Raw genomic sequence first — 26,865 nt, forward strand, 5'->3', positions numbered from 1 at the left:
GGCTGGTTAAATAATATATATGGTCAATAGCATCCCTAGGATGTTGATGATGGGTAATTCAATGATGGTAATGATTTTGAACATCAAGGGAGATTGTTAGATTCTCTATTTTTAGAGGTAGTCATTACCTGGTATGAATGGTATTTGCCACTTATCAGCCCAAGCCAGAATATTGTCCAGGCCTTGCTGCATGCAGCCATGGGCTGCTTCAGTATCTGAGGTGTTGCTAATGGTACTGAACATTATGTAATCATCAGTGTACATACCTACTTCTGAACTTATGTTGGACAGAAGGTCATTGATGAAGCAGCTGAAGATGTTTCGGCCTAGGACACTACCTGAGGAACTCCTACAGTGATGTCCTGGGACTGAGATGAATGTCTTCCTACAGATACAGCCATCTTCCTTTGTGCTACGTATGACTCCAACCAGAGGAGACTTTGCCCCCTGATTTCCATGGACTTCAATTTTGCTAGGACTCTTGGATGCCAAACTCGGTCAAATTCTGCCCTGATGTCAAGGGCTGTCACTCTCACCTCACCTCTGGAATTAGTTGACTCTCAACTGCCCTCTGAAATGACTGAGTAAGCCTCCTGGTTGTATCAAAAGCCACTTCAAAAAATTGCAACAACTTACATTCATATAGTGCATTTAATGTAATATAACCTGCCAAGGCACTTAACAAGGGCAATATCAGTCAAAAAATGACACCTTTTTGATACTACTGTAGGCTGGAGGAGACTGCTCAAATGGAAAGGAAAGATCAAGGCCATGGAGGGGTTTGAAAACAAGGGTAAGGACTTTAAAAGTAAAACATTGGCCAGGATTTTCAGCTCAGCATGCAGGAACACGCCGGACATGCCCGAGTGTGAAATAGCACACAATGACGTCGGGATGCTCACCCAATGTCATCGGGCACTTGCATGATATTTCGGTCGGCAGACGCTCGTGAGAGTCGGCAGAGCACCAGCCGACAATTAAGAGGCCTATTAAGGCCCTTAAGTGGCTAATTAAGTAGAAGTGTCCGTTGCCTGTCCAACCTTACATTGGTGGGCAGGCAATTTTGCATTTTTTGCAAAACCTCAACTATGGGCGGGATGAGGCTTCCAACAGTGAATAAAAGTAACAATAAACTTTTTTTGAACTAATTTTTCACATGTCCCTCTTCATGTGACAAAGTCACGTGTGGGAACATGTTTATATTATTTGTAAAATCTTTATTTTTCATTTTGAAATTCTTCAGCTCTGTGCCTTCGGGAAACTTTCATTGCGCGCTCCCCCCACGCATGCGCAAACCTCAGAGCTCAGGTTCCTCCCGCCCCCACCCCGGCAGCACTGAGGCTCTCAGCGCGCATGTCACGCTGGCTGGCTGTTAATTGGACAGCCAGCGTAAAATTGCAGTCAGGTCCTGATCGCGGGTGGCGAACCGTTTCGTGGCTGCTGCCGGGCCCACCCACCGTGCGCGTCCAACAAGGGGAAAATTCTGCCCGTTGTCAGATGAGGTGTCATTGAAGGTCGGAGACCAAAGGGGTGACGGGTGAGTGAGATTTGGAGCAGGGTTAAGATGGGCAGCAGAGTTTTGGATGAGCAAATGTAAGGTGCAAGATGGGAGGATGATGAGGAGAACATCAGTACAGTCAAGTCTTTTTTTTAATCATTCCTAGGATGTGGGTGTCGCTGGCAAGGCCAGCATTTACTGCCCATCCCCAATTGCCCTTGCTCAGAGGGCATTTAAGAGTCAACCACATTGCCGTGGTTCAGGAGTCACATGTAGGCCAGACCAGGTAAGGACAGCAGATTTCCTTCCCTAAAGGATGTTAGTGAACCAGATGGGTTTTTACGACAATCACAATGGTTTCATGGTCACCATCAAACTTTTAATTCCAGATTTTTACTGAATTCAAATTTCACCATCTGCCATGGCGGGATTTGAACCTGGGTCCCCAGAGCCGGAGGTAAAAAAGGCAAGGATGAGGGTTTCAGCAGCAGATAAGCTGAGGGAAGGTCAGAGTCAAACTATTTTATGGAGGTGGAAGTAGGCAGTCTTGGTGATGGTTTGGATATGTGGTCAGGAGCTCAACTTGGGTTAAACACAATACCTAGGTTGTGAATGATTTTGATCAATTTAAGACAGTTATCAGTGGTAGAAACAGTGAACAGGGAACACAATGTGTAAAGAGATAAAAGACAATAGCTTCCGTCTTGCCAATATTTAGTCAAAGGAAATTTCTGCCCATCGAGTATTGGATGTCTGACAAGCAGTGTGGCAACTTGGGGATAAGGAGGATAAGAATAAAAATTAACAAGAATAAATTATGATATAAATAAGATTGAACAAGCCACCTGGTATCGGCCCATGCACCAGATTCGGGCATGACAAAGGCAGACCCAAGCCCAGCCCACCTGGCAAAGTCCTCGCCACTAACATCTGGAGACAGTGGTACAAACTAATCAAGCAACGTTCTCACACAATCATACCTTTCAGCCAACATCAAAGGCTCCTCCATCATTGTCGCTGGTTTATCCTGTCCCACCGGTGGAAAAGAGCCACAGTGGCAGCACAGTGGTATACAGTCAGGAAAGAGTGGCCCTGAAAGTCATCAACGTTGACTCCAGACCTCATGAAGTCTCAAAGCATCAGGTCGAACACAGGAAAGGAAAGGTCAGCTGATTGCTATCTACAAATGCAATGTAGCAACTCACCAAGATTTCTTCAGCAGCACTCCTAAACCATGACCTCTACCAGCCTAAATCATGGCCCATTGTTGCTGGGTCAAAGTTCTGGAACTCCCTATCTAACAGCACTGTGGGACCACCTTCACCACACAGACTGCAGCAATTTAGGATAGCAGCTCACTGCCACCTTCTTAAGGGTTATTAAGGATGGGCAACAAATGTTGGGCTTGCTGGCAACACCCACATCCAGTCAATTAATTAAAAAAACCTACCGATAGTAAAGACTCAACATAAAACTTTAGGCTTGGTGGTGATTCTCAGATAACTGGCAAACTGCCTTGCAGTGCATAAATCAAATTACAAATGAGGCAAAGTGAAATATGGCCTGATTTCAACAACAATCAACTGAAAATGGACCCACAAGTGCATATAGAGGAGAGGCTGTCTGGGTCAGAATACTGATTACTATCTGCCTTGAAGAACACAGAAATGCTGAAAAGGAAAATGGCAACAGATAACAATAAACTGGATGATTTGGAAAATTGCTCCAAGATGAACAATCTCTAATAGAGTGAGTAGAGGCAGATAGTACAATAGTCTACCTCCAGAATACAGAACACTGTGATTAACAGAATCACCAAGGATGGAAATCAGTCAAGCGATCATCTTCAGCGTGCTCAAGTTTCAAGAAAAAGTGCAAATCCCTGAGGCAGCAATGTAGAAAGGTGACCCAAAGGGAGGAAGTAATCACTTGAAAATCTGCCCTGACATTCCACACAAGCTACAGAAGTACAAGATTCACGTTAATGAAATCAAGAGAATTATTCATGATGGTGGCATTTATTATTGGTTCCACTATACCACTCACCTTAAAAGAGTTGATTTTGGAGGAGCTCAGAAGATTTTTTTTTTTCATGGAACAAGCATTTAAGACTTTGGCAGAAGATTTCCCAACTGTATTTTAAATGAAGATTAACATGATATTTGCATGGCGTGAAATATACCAGACTATAGTCTGTTGTTCTGTGGTTTGTGACTTGGGAGATTATTGCAGTGGGAACTAAACAATGAACATTGACATGCTTGGAATTGCATAGAATCTTCTTCTTAGGCTGTCCCTTGGGATCAAGGATGACTGCTTCCTCTCTGGTTCCATGTGTTCGGAAACAAAAGTCACTCCAAATTCAGTCATTGAGCTCCAGTATGGAGATGCCACTTGTGTGTGTGTACTCACACAGAAACTGAGCTTCAGGTCATTGTCAACTCCTTCTCCTTCCATTTCATACAGAAAATGGCCATTCAGCCCAACAAATATGTTCTGAAATGTGATCTACAGACTCTACCACATGTGGGGCAGGTGGTGCTTGGATGGTCAGGTAAATGGTGGTTTGTACACTCTCTCTGACGCCTCGACTTTGCCTCCCTGATTGTACATTTTGGTCGGTCACAAGCCAGGGATCCCCATGGTCAGCAGGGATGTTTAGCCTATTCAGAATGCTTTGAAGACATCTATTGTTCCCCTGAGAGTCTCCTGCTTCCACTGAATTCCAAGTACAGCAGTTGCTTGGGGAGTCTGGTATCATGCATCTGAACGACATGTCCTGCCCAGCAGAACTGGTTTTAGTGACCAGCACCTCGATGCTGGGCACTTTGACTTGGGATAGGACACTGCTGTTGGACCACCTTTCTGGCCACTGGATTTGGAGGATCTTGCAAAGGCACTGCTGGTGGTACTTCACCAGTGTTTTGAATCAAAGGTTTTGTGAGGTTGAGAAAGGCCATATACATTGTTTGGTGCTGTTCCTTGCACTTTTCTTGGATTTACTGCACAGTGATGAACATGTCTGTGGTGCTTCTCACTGGGCGAAAACCACACTATAACTCTAGGAGCTGTTTGGTCACTGGCAGGAGGCAATTGAGGAGGATTCTTACAATGATCTTCCCTGTGGCAGACAGCAGCGAGACTCCTCAGAAGTCACCACAATCAGACTTGTATCCCTTCTTGAATACAGTCACGAGGTCAGCATCCTCGAGATCTCACCAGCATGCACTCTTCTTCCCAGTTGAGGGATATGAGGCTGTGCAGCCGTGAAATGCATCTACGCCATGTTTCAGAATTTCGGCAGGGATTCCATCTGCACCAAAGGTTTTGTTGTTTTTCAGCTCTTGAATGTTTTTTCTCAACTTCACTCCAGGCCAAGACTGAGCCAGATGAGGTATTGAGGAATAGAGTTGAGGACTTTCAAAGCAAAGGCAAAGTTTTGGTTGAGGAGTTCTTCAAAGTGTGTTTTCTCCAGCAAGCACTGACTGCCTCCTCATCCTTGATGAGCTCCTCTCCATGTTTGGCTTTAAGCGGGGTAGGCCCTTGAGTGCTTGGGTGGAATATATCATACAGAAATTGGCCATTCAGCCCAACAAGTGCATGCTGACATTTATGTTTCACCCAAGGCTGATTTTGAACTCATTGTTGGTGCTAAGTATATGAAGTTTCCCAAAGTACTCTGGCACATTGTGTTGCATGTTTAGTTATGGGAGTAGGGCAGTAGTTGAAGACCACTATCCCTGTCAGCACAAACAGGGTCCTATTTGAGATTACTTGAAGACAAACTGGAGGGAGGGACTTTAATGAAGAATGACAAGAAATGTGACAGCATAATTCTGAGGTAAAAATAAGTGTCAAGGCTGCGACAAGGAAGCAAAGATTTAAGAGAGAGAGCAGAGTATGGAGGCAGGTGTAGGATATAACTCTTCAGCAGGGACATGATAGCAAAAGTTTTGAAACAGGTGCTGGCAGTGCTGCATGAGAGAGAGATTGATGGTGTTGGCAAACATTGGGAGAGGAGGTGATGTTGGATGGCCAAGAGCGGGGATGAGGCCTGAGGTAGAAATAGAGAAAGAATATAAATATTGGGAAGTGTCAGGGTCAGAGAAGGCAGAGGCAGCTACTTTAATGTAGAGCACACAAAAGTTCAAGAGTTTCTTTCACTTGAGCTTGAAGTGCTTTTGAGTTGAAAATAACGGTAAAGCTCTAATGTAAAGACAAGATATATAAGAAATTCATTAAACTTATGTATTTAGTTCTCCCAAGTCATTGCTCCCATTTTTTTCAGACAGTAGGTATTGGTAATGGTTCTGCTATTGCCACTTCTTTAGACCCATCTTTTGTTTCTTTACCTGTCTCATTACATTTTGCCTTGCACCATCAAATTTGCTAGATTCTAGAAAGGCTTCATCAGACTGGAAAGCAGCAAATATAACCCCTCTACTCAAGAAGGGAGAGAGGCCAAAACATGAAACTATAGACCAGTTAGCTTGACATCTGTCATGGGGAAGTTGTTAGAATCGAACATTAAGGAGGTTATAGCTGGGCACTTAGAAGAGCTCAGGGCAATCAGGAGGATTCAGCATGGTTTTGTGAAAGGAAAATCATGGTTAGCCAATTTATTGGAGTTTTTTGAAGGAGTAACAAGTGCAGTGGATAAAGGGGAGCCTGTAGACGAACTGTACTTGGATTTCCAGAAGGCATTTGATAAGGTGCCACATCAAAGGTTATTATGGAAAATAAAAGTCTATGGTGTAGGGGATAACATATTAGCATGGATAGAAGATTGACTGGCTGGCAGAAAGCAGGGAGTATGCATAAATGGGTCCTTTTCAGATTGGAGGGATGTGACGAGTGGAGTCCCACAGGGGTCTGTGCTGGGGCCTCAACTTATTACGAATTATATCAACCACTTAGATGAGGGGAGCGAAGACATGGTAGCTGAGCTTGCAGATGACACAAAGATAGGTAGGAAAATATGTTGTGAAGAGGACATGAGGAAGTTGCCAATGGATATAGATAGGTTGAGTGAGTGGGAAAAGATCTGGCAAATGGAGTTTAATATCAGAAAATGTGAAGTTGTTCACTTTGGCAGGAAGAACAAACAAGCAGAGTATTACTTAAATGGAGAACAGCTGCATAATTCTGAGGTGCACAGGGATCTGGGTGTTCTAGTACATGAGTCACATGAGTTGCAGGTACAGCAAGCAATTAAGAAAGCTAATGGGATGCTATCCTTTATTACAAGAGGGATTGAACATAAAAGTTATACAGGACATTAGTGAGTCCGCACCTCGAATACTGTGTGCAGTTTTGGTCTCCTTATTTAAGGAAGGATGTAAATGAATTGGAGGCGGTTCAGAGGAGGTTTGCTAGATTAATATCTGGAATGAGTGTGTTGTCTTATGAGGAGAGGCTAGATAGGCTGGGTTTGTTTCCACTGGAGTTTAGAAGAGTGAGGGGTAATTTGAAGTATACAAGATCCTGAATGGCCTTGACAAGCTGGATGTCGAAAGCATGTTTCCTCTTATGGGTGAATCCAGAACTAGGGGGCACTGTTTAAAAATTAAGGGTCACCCCTTGAGGAGAATTTTTTTCTCTCAGAGGGTTGAGCGACTTTGGAACTCTCTGCATCAGGAGGCGGTGGAGGTGGGGTCATTGAATATTTTTAAGGCAGAGGTAGATAGATTCTTGTTAGACATGGGAATCAGAGGATATTGGGGGTAGATGGGAATATGGAAATCAAAACACAAGAAGGTCAGCTACGATCTTATTGCATGGCAGAGCAGGCTTGAGGGGCCGAATGGTCTACTCCTCTTCCTATTTCTTATGTTCTTAAATCTTTTTCGTTTAGTTACTCCTGCCTTCTTCCTAATCACAGATCTTCCCTTTTGTTCTTTCCTTCCCTTCCACTGTACTTGCTGAAAGCCTTTTACATTTCCAACTATTTCCAGTTCTATTGAAAGATCATCAACCTGAAATCTCTGTTTCTCTCTCCACAGATGCTGCCCAGTCTTCTGAGCGTTTCCAGCATTTTCTTTTTTATTTCATATTTCCAGCATCCACAGTACTTTGCTTTTATACTTAACTGCCTTTATCAGAATCGTAAGCCAGATCCTACTCTACTCCATTTGTGTCTCTTAGCCTGTTTAAGTTTGCATCAGTATCAATGAGCATCTACTGTATATTGAAATGTTCCAAATATATGTTTCCATAATTGAATCATAAAATAGTAATTTAATCAGCTAGTGAATTAATTGATTAAAATAACTATTTAACAAGCTGATTACTTGCATTAGGGTTCATTGAATATGTGCAAATTTTTAGCTTAAATAATCAGCTACCCTCCCAACACACGGGCTTACAGTAAATGTTTAGCTTTGACTGGAAGTCAGATTGGGTCACTGTTATTTTGGCAATAATTCACAGATGGCTTCCCAAAATGTTCAGGTATAAAAAGTACTGATAGTGCAACAACTTCCATACCTCTTCCTAAATTCAAATATTAACATGAAAATGAAAATAAATCCCGACATGGGGCCACCAATGATAACATGCATATCAATGCAGTTCAAGGAAGCATTACAAGCTTTGTCTCAATATCAAAATGGAATATTCAATGTTAAGTGTGATAATCAAACATTTTCAGGGACAATGCAGCCAATTTAGCTTTTGTGATCCATGAGTTAAGTCCAGTGTGCACTTATAGTGAAGCAAAAAGCCACCTGAAGTTATTTTAACCATTTTGAGAAGCAGTGTGTGATCAAAGGCCCATTCATTTCACATCTATGTAGATATATAATTAGTCTGTGTTTATGTCTATCTGATTTTAGCACTGGATGTTGACCGAGTCTGTCAAATAAATTTGAATCAATACAGGAAGTTGATTCCATGTTATCTCAGGGCTCACAATTTAAACTGAGATTCTTCACCTATTTTTTTTTCCCCTGAGAAGTATTTCAGAGCACTAGGAAAGCCTAGAAATTAGCTATAAATCTGAAGCTGTCTTTGATTAGAGAATGAGCATTGGAGTCAAAGTGGATTGTGCCAGTGGGAAAGACAAAAAGCTGTTTTGTTCTTTTCTAATTTCCATCTCTTTTCACTCACTGTTTCATTCCTAAAGGCAGTGACTCATGTGAGAATACATTCCCACAGACATCTACACCCCTTATAGTACTTTACCCAAGTGGTAATTTAGAACTGGACAATAAATATCACCAAACTATTTGATCAGATGAGCACCATCACCAAGCCCAACTTGTCCTCACCTGCCACTCATATATTTCCCAGCTTGGGTGAAAGGACATTCGTGAGTAGCAGCTAGGCCTGAGTGTTTAGGTCAGCGTGCGGGCGCGATCAGCGGGCCCGGGAGCGGCCTGGAAAAGGACCACCAGCCGCAATCGGCCCCCAAATATGATTTCACACTGACAGGCCAATTAAGGCCCACCCAGCGTGAAATGGCCGGGCGGAGGCAGGGGCAGGGGCAGGGGCGGGGGCCTATCAGCCACCGGGTTTGAAGCTGCACAGGCAGCCCCCTGGAAGGCTGCCAGCGACAAACACATCTTCAGCATTGTGACCACAAAGCTATGGCATCAAGTACGACTGCAGGCACCAGGCGGGAGGGCAGGTTGGGTGGGCACTCGGCCCCCCAATTTTTGGATGAGTGCCTCACGATCCTCCCGGAGGAGGGGGCTGCCAGGAGGGACACCCTTATCCCAAGGAATGGAAGGAGGAGGCCACCGCACCTTACCAAAAGAGCTTGGGAGGTGGCAGCAGTGCTGGTCAGCAGCCATGATCTGAGGTGCACCTGGGTCCAGTGCCGCAAGAGGTTTATGACCTGCTGCACTCAGGAAGAGTGAGTACCATGTTGACATGGATTAGTGTGTTAAGTGTTAAGGGCTGGCTGTCCCCCTACGTGGAGCTCAGGGGTGTTGGAGTCTGAGTGCCAACCGTCAATATCATCGGAGCTGGCCAAGGGGGTGAGCCCTGGCTGCCTGGGCTCAGTGCCTTGCAGCTCAAGGGCCACGACTCGGATGTGTCCTGCAAGGTGTTCCTCAAGTGGGGTTGGCCAGGCTGCAATGGCGCTGCAGATAGAGAGTGGACTAATCAATGCTCCTCTGTCCTTTCAGGAGAAGACGACCCATAACAACATTGAAAGGTCACAGACTGGCGGAGGTCCCGCAAAGCTCCTAATCCTGACCAGATATGAGCAGGTTGCCTTGGAGCTGGAGAGGCGCCACACACCTTGGTCAACCAGTCGCGGAGAGACTACGGTGTCAGATGAAGATAAGAGTGCAGTGCACAGAGGCGAGAGGTTCAGGTGGTGCAAATGTTCTTCTGTAGTCTCTTCGTTGATGGGAGCTTCAAAACTGGATTCCTCATTGAACATTGAAAGACAATGGCACCATGATGCAGAACTCCATTGTCTCACCAGGGTCCCTGGCATGCACAGTGACAGTGTGATGACTTAAACTAATGACATGTCATTGTTTTCCCTTAGATTTGTCACCACACACCAATCACAAGACCCTGATGCACCACCTCTGATGCCAGAGAACATCAGGCTCCACATGCATGTGCATCACACCTGCTTTCTGGACCAGGCACCAGCGGAGATACCTGCACCTCGCTGGGCGTTAGATCGGCAACCAGAATGTCAGTGCACGTTGGTGAGGGCACTTCACACTCACTTGAGGTGCAGGCAGAGGATGCCTAGGGCACCGGCAGTTGGAGGACTGCTGAAGACCAGGATGATGCTGGGTCGAAGGCAGATGATGAGCCTCTGGAGTCAGGTCCATTAGGTGGCAGAAGCTGGATGTCCAGCGAGATGTGCAGGAGAATCTGGTGGAGATCCATAAAGGTGCTATGGTCTCCGTTAACCCTCGTGGCCCTCCTCCACTGAGAGAGTGGCAACTCTCATGAAGAAGCAGCTCCAGGGACAGAATCAGGGGTTCCTGGGGTTGCATTCATACCTGCAAATCCTCACACAGGCAATGACCTCAGTCTGGTCAGCGTCAGTGTTGTAGATGGATGAGGCACCCAGTATCCCAGCTAGGGACATCCAGAGCGACCTCATGTTGGTGCACGAGCTGCTTTTTATTTCTGCGGGCTCCTCGCAGGGTGCTCTGGATGACAGCAGCAGCTCCTCCGCCCCTCTGCCAGTGACCGTAGCATCTGATGAGGCTGTGGTGACTGGGGAGATGCCAGCTGTGTCACTGGCCACTCCCTCCCAAGCGGGGCCAGCACAGGCTCCACGGGCCAGAGGACGACTGCCAAGGTCGTCAAGGCCAACAAAACAGCAGAGTCAGCAGGCTGTCTCCAATGCCGCTGCCAGCAAGGGGGGAGCACCAGACATAGCACTCATAAACATAAGTTTAAGGCACCGTGAGCACAAGACAGATAGGTGATGGGTGATCTTCTGTTGTGCAATGTTTTATTTATGTGTACTGATCTGGGGTTGAAGACCAGAGAAGGTTTTGTTAATTTGTTTGGACTATCAAAATGAGATCATTTTATTTTGTTGTAATAGCCTGATTATGCTTCACATTTTTCTTTGGTGTAGGGTACGCCGGTATGTAAGACTGGACCTGGGTGGCTCTAAACTTTATTGCACTGACACTGAGTGGAATTTGGGTTCAAATGAAAGGGTCATTTCAGACATCCAGGATGGAGGCGGCAGCCCTGGCATGAGGTGGGAAAGGTTCTTTGGCAGCCTAGCATAAGGAGCAATGGATCAAGGCGTCCCTGGTGTCTCTTCCTCCCTGGAGGTTATCAAAGTCTGCCTCCACACCCTCAGTGTTCTCCTCATCAAGCTCATCTTCTGACTCTCTACTGGATTCATCTTCTGTGGCCTGTGGAGCTGCATGAAAAGCCTCTTCCTCCAGTTGGTGCCCCTCTTGCCAGTGCCAGATTGTGGAGAGTGTAGCATGTGACCATGATCAGTGATACCTGCTCTGTGGGGCATTGTAGTGCTCCCCTTGAACGGTTCAAGCATCGGAAGCAAGTCTTCAGAAGACCTATGATCCTCTATCACCGCCCTTGTGGAGGCATGAATCCCACTATTACGCTGCTCTGCCTCTGTTCTTGGGTGGTGGAGAGGCGTCATAAGCCAACTTTTCCTTGTCGCCCAGCAGGCATCCATCCAGTCCAGCTGGAGCGCTGAACAGCCTCAGCACCTGGGAGCATCTCAGGATATAAGCATCATGGGAGTTGCATGGGTACTTAGCACAGACTTGCAGAATCTGCATCCTGTGATCACACACTATCTGCACGTTCATGGAGCGGAAGCCCTTCCTGTTGATGAAGGCACCCGGCTGACCCTTTGGCACCTTGATGGCCACATGTGTGCATCCGATTGCACCCTGGATGTGGGGGAACCCAGCAATTGCCACAAAGCCTCTGGCTCATTCAGCTGGTTGGCCTCATCCATACAGAAATGAATGAAAGTCAGACCCACCTGAACAGAGAATCTGTCACCAGCTTGATGCAACTGTGGACAGCTGATTGGGAGTCTCCACACAGATCCCCCACTGACCCCTGGAAAGAGCCAGAGGCATAAAAGTTGAGGGCCACTGTGGCCTCCAGAGCCACTGGCATGGAGTGTCCACCCACACAGTCGGAGCCGATCTCAGGCCCAATCATGTGACAAATGGAGGTCACGGTCTCCCTGGAGAGGCGGGGCCTCCTTCAGCATTGCACCTCGGACATATTGAGGTAGCTGCATCACCGCCTGTAAACCCTGGCAACAGGATAGCGGTGTCTTCTGCAGCCCCTTCTGCCTTGGATTACCTGCTGTCCCTGCGCCCCTTGTGTTTGTGCCTCTCCTCCCACAGGTCGCTCCCTTGGAAGCTGCATTGGGACATCTGGCATCCCCACCCTTCTGCCCCTCTCTTCCTCAGAGGAGGAGGTGCCACCAATGGAGACCACAATCCCCATTACTAGGGTAAAGGAAGGGTCTGATACCTGGAAGAGTCCACACGGTCTGAATGCTCCGGGGGCTTTGGAGACACCAAAGAGGCCTGAAATGAAGCCTAGAAATGCTGAGAATGTAGCTCAGAACAGAGATGAAGCTGTCAATAAGCAACCAGAAGCAAACTATTTCCCAAACTCCTCACTACTCACACTGGCAAAGCTGCTGATCCTTTTTCCCCACCCTTGGGTGAGGTTTTGCAAATTGTCAGCTCCCTGCCTGCCCGTTTTGCCTGTACGATAAGTGCAAAATCACACAGGCAATGAAAAATCAGCTTTTTAATGGCCTTAACTAGCCTCGTAATTGATAGTGGGCATAGCTCCGACTGAAATCGTGCATGAGTGCAGGATGGCGCCATCTCTATAATCAGGCAGATAGATACTGTTCTTTACAGCCACAGCTTTGACTCCTGAAGGTTGTGTTGCCTGCCAGGTGCCAGGGTTAAGGAAGCAACGACAAAGGTTCAAATAGGAATAAGGGAATTTGAGAAGCTAAGGCACAAATTAAAAAGCAGCATCTCAAAGGTAATAATCTCTGGATTACTAAAGGATCCACATGCAAATTGACATAGGGACAAACAGTCAAGAGAATTGAATGTGAGGCTCGGCGAGTGTTGTGGGAGATAGGGTTTTTGATTCATGGGCCACTAGCATCAGTACTTGGGAAAGAGGGAGCTGTTCCATTGAGACTGACTCCTATTAAATCTGGCTGTAGTGTATTGGGGAATTGAATAAATAGGGCTATAGATAAGGCTTTAAACTAAAAAGTTGGGGTGAGGGGTAGCTGTGAGGTTTCCGCTGAGGGAAACATATAAATCCAAAGAGGAAAATCAAAACTATACAGCAGTGTCACAAAATAAAAACAAAAATGCTGGAAATGCTCAGTGTCAGGCAGCATCTGTGGAGAGGAACAGAGTTAATGTTTTGGGTCAAGATGACCTTTCATCAGAAGATAGATGGAAAGGTTAGTACAGCCAGCGCAAGGAGGGAGGGTGCAGGAAGAAGAAAAGGGGATGCCTCTGATAGGGTGGAGGGCAGGACAGATTTAATTATAAAAGATTTCATGGTGCAAAAGCCAAAGAGAGTGGTAATGGGCATCGTAAAGAGACAAATGATGTGTCCGGATGAGGTGTCGATGGCTACATAGCATGCTGCAGCCATCTGAATAAAGAAAGAAACGAGACAAGACCGAACTGGCAAAGAAAAACATATATATGTTATATAAACATATATATAAAACAGAATAAGATGGAGGTAGGAGTTATGATCTAAAACTGTTGAACTCAATGTTGAGTCCAGAAGCCTATAGAGTGCCAAGTCAAAAGATGAGGTGTTGTTCCTCGAACTTGCATTGAGCTTCATTGGAACACTGTAGAAGACCAAGAACAGAATGGGAGCAAGGTGGAGAATTAAAATGACAAGCAACAGAAAGCTCAGGATTATGCTTGCAGACTGAATGGAGGTGTTCCACAAAGCGTTCACCAGCCTGCGTTTGGTCTCCCCACTGTAGAGGACACTACATTGTGAGCAATGAATGCAGTATACTAAATTGAAAGAAGGGCAAGTAAATTACTGTTTCACTAAAAAGGAGTGTTTGGGGCCTTGAATGGTGAGAAGGGAGGGGGTAAAAGGACAGGTGTCCTGTGCTTACATGGAAAGGAGCCGTAGGAAAGGCTGTGGGCATTAGGGGTGACTGCAGAACATATGAATGGCTGAGATTAATAGTTTCTTGGAATCTAGAGAAACCAAGAGTCATGGGAGTCAGGCAGGAAAGTGGAGTTGAGTTTGAAGACCAACCATGATCTTATTGAAAGGTGAAGCAGGATGGAGGGGCCATATGGCTGACTCCTGATCCTATTCCTCACCATTGTTCCAATATGATTAGCTTTCATATTTCATAATTCAGTGTACAGCACAGGTCTAACATCTTCATTGTCTGCATGGCCCAGTACCTCACTGCATAATGCATTTATCTACTGAATCGTTCAGCCAGTTTTATTCCTATAGCCTTGCAAAAATTTCTGTTATCAGCTGCCTAGACTTTAAACTCAGGAATTGCCTTCCTGACCTTCTTTGTTTCTCTACCTCCCTCTCCTCCTTTAAGACCTTACATAAAACTTACCCTTTTGCCTAAGCTTTTAGTTACACCTCCTAATATCTCTTTATGTGGGTCATTACCAAATTTTGTTTGATAGCCATCCTGTGAACTACATTAAAGATGCCATATAAATGCAAGTTATTGTTGATGATTTGCTCACCATTTATGTTTCTGGTGTGTTCCTTATGTTGCGATTACTGTGTTCTCTGGTTGTAATTGTATTTTTGTACATTTTAACTTTTCACTGCATTCTAATACAGCTTCCGGTTCCACTACTACCTGATCGAAATTAAACCAAAGTGCAAGGACACTATTTACCCCATTGGTAATGTTTTTGCTATGTGCAGGGATTCTAGTAAAATGTTGAGATGCACTGGAAACAAGGACCTTCTTTCTTAACATTGCCCTTAAAAGTAATTACAAATAGAAAAGAGAGAAAACTCTTGAGCCAGGATCAAGGATGTCACTGAACAGCTGCAGTACATTCTAAAGGGGGAGGGCAAACAGATAGGGATCGTGGTACATATTGGTACCAATGACATAGGTAGAAAGAGGGATGAGATCCTGCAAGCAAAATTTAGAGAGCTAGGAAGCAGATTAAAAAACAGGACCTCAAAAGTAGTAATCCCTGGATTGCTTCTGGTACCACACGCAAAGTGAGTATAGAAATAGGAGGTTAGTCCATATGACTGTGTGACTGGAGGGATGGTGCAGGAGGGAGGGATTTAGATTTCTGGGACTGTTTCTGGGGGCAGTGGGACCTGTACAAGGCAGACAGGTTGCACCTGAACAAGAATGGAACCAACATCCTTACGGGGAGGTTTGCTAGTGCTGTTAGGGAGGGTTTAAACTAACTTAGCGGGAGGGATGGGATCCTGAGAGGAGTTTCAGCACGGGGAGATGCACAGCCAAAATTAGAAGAGAGAGCAAGTGAGTCTGGAAGGCATAGAAATTATAGGCCAGTTAAGGCATAAGGGAGTTTGGCAAGGTTGAATGGTATTTATTTTAATACAAGGAGTCTGACAAATAAGGCAGATGAGTTGAGGGCACAAATTAATACATGAAGTATGATGTCATTGCTGTCACAGAGACATGGTTGAGAGAAGGGCAGGATTGGCAGCTCAATATTCCAGGATATAGGGTCTTCAGGCAAGATAAGGAAGGAGGTAAAAGAGGAGGGGGTATTGCAATATTGATCAAGGAATCAATTACAGCAGTAAGGAGGGATGAGATCTTAGAAGGCTCCTCAAATAAAGCCATATGGGTAGAACTGAAAAAAAAAAGGAGCAATCACATTGCTGGGAGTGTACCATAGGCCCCCCAACAGTCAGAGAGAAATAGAAGAGCAGATGTGTAGGCAAAGTTCAGAGAAGAGTAAAAATAATAGGATAATAATAGTGGGGGATTTCAACTTCCCCAACATTAACTGGGTTAGTCATAGTATGATAGGTTTAGAGGGAGCGGAATTCTTAAAATGCATCAAGGAGAGCTTTTTAAGCCAGTACGTAGAAGGTCCCACAAGAGAGTGAACGGTCCTGGACTCAATTTTAGGGAAAGAAGTCGGGCAAGTGGTAGAGGTATCAGTGGGGGAGCATTTTGCTGATAGTGATCATAACTCCGTTAGATTCAAGGTTGTTATGGAAAAGGACAAGGATGGGCCAGAAATCAGAGTTCTAAATTGGGGAAAGGCCAATTTTAATAAGAGCAGATATGATTTGGCCAGAGTGGACTGGGAGCAGCTACTTTTAGGTAAACCTAAAGCAGAGCAGTGGAGCTCATGCAAAAAAGAAATAGGGAGAGTACAGGGCCAACATATTCCAGGAAAGATAAAGGGTGGGACCAACGAATCCAGGGAACCCTGGATGTGGACGGATTTACAGGATTGAATAAAGAGAAAAGGGGAGGCTTATGGCAGATACCAAGGGCTCAAAGCAGCAGAAGCCCTAGAGGAGTATAGAATGTATAAGGGGAAACTGAAAAAGGAAACTAGGAGACCAAAAAGGGAGCATGAAAAAGCACTGGCAGGTAAAATAAAGGAAAATCCAAAGTTATTTTACAAGTTTATTAAGGGTAAGAGGATAACTAAGGAAAAGGTAGGGCCCACTAAGGGCCATAGTGGTGATTTGTGTGTGGAGCTAGAAGACATAGGTCGGGTTCTAAGTGGATACTTTGTGTCGGTGTTCACAAGTGAGAGGGATGACGTGGGTATGCAAATCAGGCAGAAGGACTGTGATATAATTAAGGAAATTAGCATAGAAAGGGGCGTGGTTCTAAGTGGTCTGGCAGGCTTAAAAGTAGGTAAATCTCCAGGCCCGGATGAAATGTATCCCAGGCTGTTGAGTGAGGCAAGGGGGGGAGATAGCAGGGGTGCTGGCAATAATTTTCACTACCTCTCTGGCCACAGGAGAGGTGCCACAGGAGGACAGCCAATGTGGTACCGTTATTCAACAGGCCAGTCAGTCTAACCTCAGCAGTGGGGAAACTATTGGAAACAATTCTGAGGGACAGAATTAATCTACACTTGGAGAGGCAAAGATTAATCAAGGACAGTCAGCATGGTTTTTTTAAAGGGAGGTCATGTCTGACCTAATTGATTGAATTTTTCAAAGAGGTGACCAGGTGTGTAGATGAGGGCTATGCACTTGACGTAGTCTACTTGGACTTTAGCAAGGCTTTTGATAAGGTCCCGTAAGGGAGACTGATTACAAAGGTAAGAGCCCATGGGATCCAAGGCAATTTGGCAAATTAGATCCAGAATTGGCTGAGTGGCAGGAAGCAGAGGTGATGGTCAAGGGGTGTTTTTGTGACTGGTTGCCTACGTCCAAAGGGGTTCCATAGGGATTAGTGTTGGGTCCCTTAGCTATTTGTGGTATATATAAACAATTTAGATTTGAATGTAGGATGGTTGATCATTAAGTTCGCGGATGACATGAAAATTGGTGGGGTGGTAAATAGTAAGAAGGATAGCCTTAGATTACAGGAGAATATAGACAGGCTGGTCAGATGGGCAGATCAGTGGCAAATGGAATTTAACCCGGATAAGTGTGAGGTGATGCACTTGGGCAGGACAAACAAGGCATGGGAATACACGATGAATGGTAGGACCCTGGGAAGTACCCAGGATCAGAGGGACCTTGGTGTGCATGTCCACCGGTCCCTTAAGGTAGTAGGACAGGTAGATAAGGTGATTGAGAAGGCATATAGGATACTTACCTTTATTAGCCGAGGCATAGAATATAACAGCAGGGAGGCTGGAACTGTATAAAACGCTGGTTAGGCCACAGCTAGAGTATTGCGTGCAATTCTGGAATCCGCATTATAGGAAGGATGTGTTTGCACTAGAGAGAGTGCAGAGGAGATTTACCAGGATGTTGACTGGGCTGGAGAGTTTTAGTTACGAGGAAAGATTGGATAGACTGGGGTTATTTTCCTTGGAGCAGAGGAGATTGAGGGCCGACATGATTGAAGTGTATAAAATTATGAGGGGCATAGATAGGGTAGACAGGAAGGAACTTTTCCCCTTGGTGGAGGAATCAATAACCAGGGGACATAGATTTAAGGGGCAGGAGGGCATGTGAGGAAGAATTTTTTCACCCAGAGAGTGGTGGGAATCTGGAATTCACTGCCTGAAAGGGTGGTAGAGGCAGAAACCCTCATAACATTTAAAAGTATTTGGATGTGCACTTGCGATGCCATGGCATACAAGGCTATAGGCCTAGTGCTGGAAAATGGGATTAGAATAGTTAGGTATTTGTTTGACCAGCGCAGACTCGATGGGCCAAAGGGTCTTTTTCTGTGCTGTAAAACTCAATGACTCTAAAGCATAACTGACCCAGATATCTTCAAACAAATCACTAATGCTGACTTCCCTTTGAAGACCACACCTCTGACCCTTCAGCTACATGATATTCAAGAATACACAAAGTTCCATATGACAGAGCAAGCAGCAGAGAAACAGTCAGCAATGCTACGGCTTAAACAGAGCTCTAATTCCATGTATTTGCATAAACCCTGTAAAATCCAGATGAAAGTTTAAAAAATGGAAATGCATAGCAGGTCAGTCAGCATCCAAAATAGAAAGATTAACTGGGACATACCTGAAACATTGTTCTTTTTCTTTCAAATTAAACATTGTTCCTGCCTCTCTCTGCAACTGTTACACAGCAAAATATTGGACCTTATATTCCTTTATTGGCAAAAAAACATAGATGCAAGTAAAGGGTGGCAAAATGTCATGAGAAAGGATCACAAATGATAGCTTGCTATTTGACACTGGTCTGAGTTCCTCCCTCTCCAAAAATGGCTATTAAAAAAAAAGAGAACAAAATGACAACTTAACTTGCTAAAGGCCTTGTTAAAGGTGATTAATGATGAGCTCATTCAGCGTCCTATAGGTGTTGATTCACATCAAAAAATATTTTACTTCGGAACAGACTTGGAGTTATTGAGCTAAATAAATAACACCACAGAGTCAGAGGAGTGAATAATACAGAGGAACTTTCTGTCCAAAAACACCATTGGTAAGTATATTTCAGCAGAGCAGGATGAGGAGGAGGAGATATTGGCCAAGGAGTGCAGGATGTGTAGGAAGCAAGAGTTGCTACTATCCAGATGATATGACAGCAAATAATATTCATGCCACACAAATGCCAGGTAATGGCCATCATCAACAAGACAGAATCTAACCATCTCCCCTTGATGTTCAATGATATTACCATCGCTGAATCTCTGACCATCAACATCTGGGAATTATCATTGATCAGAAGCTTAACTGGTCCAACCATACAAATACTGAGGCTGAGAATTATACAGTGAGTAACTCACCTCCTGACTCCCCAAAGCCTATCCACCATCTACAAGGCACAAGTCAGGAATGTGATGGAATACTGTCCACTTGCCTGGATGAGTACAGCTCCAACAATACTCAAAAAGTTCAACATCATCCAGGACAAAGCAGTGCTCTTGATCAGCATCCCATGTACCACCTTAAACAATCAGTTCCTCCATCACCAGTGCACAGTGGCAGCAGTGTGTACCATCCAAGTTACAATGCAAAAACTTGCCAAGCCTCCTTTGACAGCACATTTTAAACCTGTGACCACTACCATCTAGAAGAACAAGGACAGCAGATGCATGGGAACACCACCACCTGCAAGTTCCCCTCCAAGTCACTCACCATCCTGACTTGGAATTACATTACTTTCTCAAGGGCAATTTGGGATGGGCAACAAATGCCAGTGAGGTGCTCACCCCATGAACGAATTTTTTAAAAAGCTACTTGGATCTGGCAGAGGAGAAGTGAATAAGATGACTATGTGTTGTCAGGGATGTTGCGACTGAGGTTTGCCATCTGTCTCACTAAGACTTGCAGCGACAGTCAACAATAAGCCATAAACTACCAAAGTCATCACTGACCTCAACTCTTATGTCACATTACACTTCACAGGGCATCTCACCAGTCAGCACATCTGACTTGAAACCAGGGTCTTTGAACATATCATTTTCGTTAAAAGCACTAGACAAAGGAATTTCAGAGCCTAAAGAACTTTGAGTAAATTGATTCATTGCATAGTCGTACCATGGGACCGTGTTCAATGGGAGCAGAAATTGAGATACAGTGTTGATGCTGATCTTTCAAACCTAGAGTCTTGCAAAGATTGTGGGAATGAAATTTGCATAATCCTGGTGTTTTTTTTCTTCTAATGGTTATTCTAGTGTTACCTGATTTAACATATCTACTTTTTGTTCAAATAAGTTCCCGTACTTAAATAAATCCTTTAATAACAATTTTTATTATATTATGCTAGCTTGTCTGAGTTCACCCAATCTCACCCAAGTCAAAAGGTTGGGGTTGGGGGAGAAATTATTTCACATAGTGCTGCTACTTTAGTTCGTTGAGGGCAGGCAGCACAGCAGGCCATTCATTATCTGCATGACCGCAATGCTGCTAGAAGCAAAGTGCTCCTCCTGAGTGTTCAAATCTCACTCCAGGACTTGAGTGGAAGCTTTAGACTGACATTTCAATGCAATATTTCAGGAGTGATGCATCAGAGGAACTGTTTTCAGATGAGACACTAAAATATTGCTCTATCTGCTTTGCAGTTCCAAGCGCTCCCATTATAAAATGGACAGTAAAGCCACCAGGGATAATAAACTATAGTTATGAGGAGAGTTTTGAGGCAGTAGGATCATGTTCATTGGAGCAGAAGAGGCTAAAGGAGTTGTGATTTTAAAGAAAGAAAATCAAAAGGATTGGGTGAATAGTGAAAGAATATCTTCTCTGGTTAGAGAATTGGTGGCAAAGGATCATCAATTAAAAGAATAAGGAGAGATTAAAAGAAATGCCTTTACACAGAAAGTTGATGGAATGCTTTGCTATGGAAAGTAGTTTGCACTGTTCAAGAAAAAAGTGGAGAATCATTTGAAGTAGAGCGAGATACAAGGCTGTGGAGAGAGAGCAGGGCAGTGGCATTCACTTTGCTAAAGCAAGGAGCTGGTACAGATGGGCCAAGTGGCCGCCTTCTGAACTACAAATCTCGATGGTTTTATATGTACAATGCAAGGAGCTTTACTCTGTATTTGGCTGTACTTTACCTGACCTGACAGTATTTGATATAGGTAGTTAATAGATTGAAAAGGAAAAATCCTTCATTCATCAACACTGATATTGCTGGTTTGACATTGCCAACATTCACTAATATGTGCAATATGCTTTTATCTCTATCTTGTGTTGTTAGCTGGCTCTGTAATTTTGGATGGTTTTACTTTTCTTACAGCTTCTTAGATCCCTGGCTTTTGTTTTTTTTAATTTAAGCATAAGCCCTTGACTTGCAATAAATATACAATTCCAAATAGTAAAGTAATATTTTTTTCCAAATGTACAGTACCTCAAACTACATTATTCAAACCACCTGAATAAAATACCTGACAGCTTTTAAACCATTCTTTTTCTCTCAGTGAAAGATTAATTAGACTGAAAATGCCATTGCATCAACTACTCCTAAGAGATTGTAACATAGGAAAAGAGAAAACAACATCTATGCTCTCCCCTCCCACTCACTGCTAGGTCTAACTGGTGGTTACGTGTTTGCTTCCATATCTACCTCTAATCCAGGAATGTTTCATCACAGGAATAGGCCATTTGGTCCATTAGGTCAGTGCTGTTTTCTCTAGGAACCAAGTAGCTTGTTTTCATTCTCCTGCTTGCTCCCCATATCTTTCAATACATTGAGAGAATCAGCCGTTGTGTAAAATGGGCAGTGCGTTCACTCCTAGCATGTAAGGGTTTAACCCAGCTCTGATGGGCTGATATTACTGTCTACATCTTTGTTTCATAGACTGAAACAGGTTTGGAAAAAAAAATCAAAATTATACACGCAATTGCCACAATGCATTCTCAAAAATTAATCTTGCTGGATTTATGCTGCAAGTTCCTGCTGTAGTGCTTGAAAGGATTTGGTTAAAATAAATTCAAAGTTTTATAACAAGTGGAATAAATACTTTTTTAAAAAGTTTATTCCCTTGTAAAAACACAGGAAGAAAAAATAACTTTGAAGACTAAATCAAAAATGTATTATTCCATAGTTCTTACACTGTCCTTTATCAGTCAAGGGATTTCCTAAAGCTGAAAATAATGAGCAGTGACTAACACTATCTTAATTAACATTGACCTTATTACATTTGAATCTATATGCATGCTAAAAGTCTGCTGGGACCCGCACATCGGGTTAGCTCTTAGGAATTCACTGCACATTTAGTCAATGTAATATTTAAATACATGTCGCTCCGATTGAAGTATGCACCCAAGTTAAATCACACCTAGGAATCGTGGATGCCTAGTATTGTTAAAGAAATTCACTTGGGGGTGAGGACAGACCTACACAATAGTTTCTCCCGCGAATTGTTTCTGTTTAAAATTGCAGAACATTTTATTCTATTCTAAGTAGTTTTTTTCCCCCAAATTACCCGGTGGGATTAAAAAATACAAAACATTTATTGATATCTTCTGAAAATTAGGGTTCTCAATGGGAAATTAAACATATACATCCTTATCGAGCTAAAGATTCGGTATTTGATATGAAATGCAGTGGAAGAAAAAGTAATGTTGGTATTTGCAGCATTCCAGTTACTGCTTGTATCTTTTTGGAGCCCTGTACACTGCGCTCGTTTTACTAAACATTAAGCCGAATGTTGGTAAATCTATCCTTTGCTTCGCAATGGATGCAAACTATCCTTTTTGTGCATTTGGTCATTTTGCTGTGCATCAAAAGTTGATTGCCTTTGGCATCGAACAGTCGACCTGCTCCCAGTTGCATCTCCCACAAGTTACATGGAATTACAGAGAATGTACAGCACAGAAACAGGCTGCTCGCTTCAACTGGTCAATGCCGCTCTTTGCTCTGCCCAACACCCTCCTCCCACATGTAATCCTTACTGATCTTGACCATTTTTTTTGTGAGTTGCCACTATGTCAGACGCAGACCAGACCGTGACTCTGCTAACTGTGATATGGGCGCTTTATCGTTCTGCCCACGCTTATTGCAACAATTAAAATCAGTGCAGCCGAAGACACGCTCCCTACCCTCCATTTCCTCTTCTGAAATGTTGGCCAACTGTTCAATCTCGCTGCCGTCGGACAGTGAGCCGCTCAGGTAATTCCCTTTGTACAGGAGCCCGGTGTGTACAGGGTGAAAAGGCATCTTCTCCCTGTGTGAGAGAAAAAATACGCAAGCATTAACTGGGGGGGGGGGGGGCGGTGAGCCATTCGTCCTCCTGGCCGCCCAGGTTGACTCCTAACCTCAAGATCGCAGCCACATTCTGCTGCCCTTCGATATGACTCAAGCAGACCCAGGATATCTGAAACCAAACGGGATGGGGCGGGGGGTGGAATGGTCGAACCGCCTCTAAGGTCCCACACCAATCATGGGGTGGCGGTGGAGGGGTTTTGCTGAGGACCTGTTCCCTCGGGAAATATTATGGGAGCAGCTCCCACTTGTCAGGAGAAATCAGTGCTCCCACTTCATACACAGCTTTCGTAAGAAGCATAACTGCTCCCTTTGGTCATCTCCCGAGAACTGAGAGCGGAGACACAAAGAGGCGTTTATCCCCCAAATATAGTCGTGGTGAAGGGCGGGGGGCTGCTGTAACTATCAGGACTATTACCCGTGAAAATGCCAACCCCAGCCCCTAATGCCCTCCCACTAAAAGCCAGGTCCCGACAACAGCTTCTACAGTGTGAAGGTCAAATCCCGGAGCCAGTCCGATTTACCTGCTTTGCTGGTGCGTTGATTGTAATACGGAGTGAAGATGCCTTTCGCCTTCCCCGTGTGCGGACCGCTGGTTGGAGCAGCGCCTTGCTCCTAGGCAGTGGGGGGGTCACCTTTGACTGGACGAGCTGGAGGAGGATTACCTGGCACGCTCGCCGCTGCCCCAGGTGGAGGGGGTGCGCTGGGGGTGCCCGGGCTTGGGCGATCAGAGGAGAGAACTGGCCAACCTGGCTCTGCTTCACTTCACCATTTCCAATCCCCAGGCAGCGCCGGAGCAGGAGTTCCATTCGCTTCAAACTCCAATTCGTCAAACGAACGCCTTGGATTCGTTTCGAAGAGCCATTCCCAAAGTTGCTCTTGCTGAACACCCGGCGCTGCCAAACATCGGAGCAGGTTTGTGAGTGAAAAGCTTCAGCTCCAGCTCCGGGCTGTGCGCAGCAAGCTGCCCGCCCAGAAATGTTGAGTCTTTTAAAGGGACGACTTTTTTTGTCACAGGCTGCTGTGTGCCAGGGGTTTTCGGCACCAGATTATGCATGTCTTGCACAGGGTCAATTAAAGAGGTGTCATATAGAAGCCTGGGGGGCATCTATGGCAGATTTTAATCCCTGTGTAAATTACAATGTCTACTCGATATGCCATGGATTGTTCATAGTTGCTCATTGACATTGTCCCCTTAACGCATATCAACAGAAAGTTGTTGCTAACTCTGTTTATGAGGCTCAAATTCTGACAAATTTAACGACAATTCAGCACAATTCTAAAATTAGATATGATTAATATTGATAACACGTTAAAAGACCTCAGTGATTCCATCAAGATTCCCGTCATCACGTCCAATCTCCTCACCCTGCTTCACCCCAGATGCTATAGGAACATGGAACAAGAGTGGGCCATTCAGCCCCTCCAGCCTGTTCTACTACTGGGTGAGTTCATAGTTGGTCTGTATCTTACCTTCATCCACTTGCCTTGCCTCCATATCCTCTTCTACCTTTGTCTAGCAAAAACCTGTCAATTTCAGTTTTAAATTTAATATCTGAGCAAGCCTTTGTGGGAGAGAATTCCACACTTCTGCCACTATTTGTGTGGAGAAGTGTTTCCTAACTTCCCACCAGATTGGCCTGGCTCTGATCTTATGATTATGTACTCTTGACCTAATCTTCCCAAGGGTATGGGAAGAAAGCGGGAGCAGGCTATTGAGTTGGATGATCAGCCATGATCATAATGAATGGCAGAGCAGGCTTGAAGGACCGAATGGCCTACTCCTGCTCCTAGTTTCTATGTTTCTATGTTTGCCCAGAGTGGATAAACGTTTCTCTCTATTTACCCCATCAATTTCTTTCAAAATTCTGTCAAATCACCTTATATATCTTTTTCTCAAGGGGTGTGGGCATCTCTGGCTGGGCCAGCATTTTTTGCCCATCCCTAATTACACTTGAGAAGGTGGTGGTGAGCTGGCTGCTTGAACATCTGCAGTCCACGTGATGTAGGTACACTCATGCTGCTGTTAGGGAGGGTGTTCTAGGATTTTGACCCAGCGACAGTAAAGTCAGGATTGTGAGTGGCTTGGAGGGGAAATTGCAGGCTGTGGTGTCCCCATGCATCTACTGCCCTTGTCCTTCTGGGTGGTAGAGAGTGAGGGTTTGGAAGGTGCTGTTGAAGAAACCAAGCAAGTTGCTGCAGTGCATCTTGTAGATGGTGCACACTGTCTGTTGATGGTGGAGGGAGTGAATGTTGGTGGATGGGGTGCTGATCAAGTGGACTGTTTGTCCTGGCTGGTGTTGAGCCTTTTGAATGTAGTTGGAATTGCGCACATCCAGGCAAGTGGGGAGTATTCCATCACACTCCTGACTTGTGCCTCATATATTGTGGACAGGCTTTGAGGAGTCAGGAGGTGAGTTACTCATCACAGGACTCCCAGCCTCTGACCTGCTTTTGTACCCACAGTATTTATATGGCTAGTCCAGTTCAGTTTCTGGTCAATGGTAACCCCAAGGATGTTGATAGTGGGGGATTCAGCAATGGTAATGTCATTGAACATCAAGAGGATATGGTTAGATTCTGTCTTGTTGGAGATGTTCATTGTCTGGCACTTGTTTGGCATGAATGTCTTTTGCCACTATCAGCCCAAGCCTGAATTTTGTCCGGGTCTTGTTGCACATTGGCATGGACTGTTTCAATATCTGAGGAGTCATGAGAGGTATTGGATATTGTGCAAATCATTAAAGGACATCCCCACTTCTGACCTTATGAAAGAAGGATGGTCATTGATGAAGCAGCTGAAGATGGTTGGGCTGAGGCCACTAACTTGAAGAATTCCTGCAGTGATGTCTGGAGCTGAGATGATTATCCTCCAACAACCACAACCATCTTATTTTGTGCTAGGTATGACTTCAACCTAGTGTTTTCCCCTGATTCACATTGACTCCAGTTTTCCCAGGGTTCCTTGATACCACACACAGTCAAATGTGGCCTTGGTGTTCAGAGATTTACTTGGAGTGAGGTCAAGCAAGCAAGAGATGGGTTTCATAGACAAGATAAGGTCAGCGAGAACATGAGGGGAAATAGAAGAGAAGCTCAACAAAATTGCTGATTCAGGGTCAGGGTGAGGGGCACGGTGGTGAGGGTCATGGGGGAACCTTAGGGAAGTTTGGCTTAGTGGACAAGGAAAATTGAAGGATTTTATTTTTATTCATTCATGGGATGTGGGCTAGGCCAACATTTATTGCCCATCCTTAGATGCCCTTGAGAAGGTGGTGAAGGATGTGACCAAAGCAGCTGAAATGGGTTGCAAAACTTGAAGGGACATTTATCTGGAAGGTTCCTCCAGATCATCTCCAGCTTTAAGCCATCTGGTCCCAACTAGTCCATCTCCATGGCAATCAGTCAATAATGGTAGCTACAGTAATCAAAATCCTCTATGCTCCAGAATCTGCTCCATCCATTTACTAGGGACCTCTTGACGTGGTCCAATCAGATCTGGCAATGGGTGGCTAAATAATTGGTGCAGCAGATACATTCTAGCCTAAGCTCATTCA

General features: G+C 44.6%; 1 protein-coding gene and 1 long non-coding RNA gene across 3 annotated transcripts in view; one reads left to right on the plus strand and one right to left on the minus strand.

The window, feature by feature from the left end:
* caln1 (calneuron 1) overlaps nt 1-23,950 on the minus strand; it is a 400,700-nt gene extending 376,750 nt beyond the window's left edge. Inside the window, exons 1-2 of the mRNA XM_041196489.1 lie at nt 23,833-23,950; nt 23,146-23,270 (exon numbers count right to left, since the gene is read on the minus strand). Of these exons, the coding sequence (XP_041052423.1) occupies nt 23,146-23,263 (118 nt within the window). The 5' untranslated portion in view covers nt 23,264-23,270; nt 23,833-23,950. The remainder of the gene's footprint in view (nt 1-23,145; nt 23,271-23,832) is intronic.
* LOC121282746 overlaps nt 1,383-26,865 on the plus strand; it is a 95,171-nt gene continuing 69,688 nt past the window's right edge. Inside the window, exon 1 of one of the 2 annotated variants that reach the window (XR_005944132.1) lies at nt 1,383-1,537. This is a non-coding gene — a long non-coding RNA (uncharacterized LOC121282746). The remainder of the gene's footprint in view (nt 1,538-26,865) is intronic. The other variant, XR_005944131.1, reaches the window with a different exon arrangement.

The sequence above is a fragment of the Carcharodon carcharias genome, chromosome 10, assembly GCF_017639515.1.
Source record: "Carcharodon carcharias isolate sCarCar2 chromosome 10, sCarCar2.pri, whole genome shotgun sequence".
Classification (NCBI taxonomy): Eukaryota; Metazoa; Chordata; class Chondrichthyes; order Lamniformes; family Lamnidae; genus Carcharodon; species Carcharodon carcharias.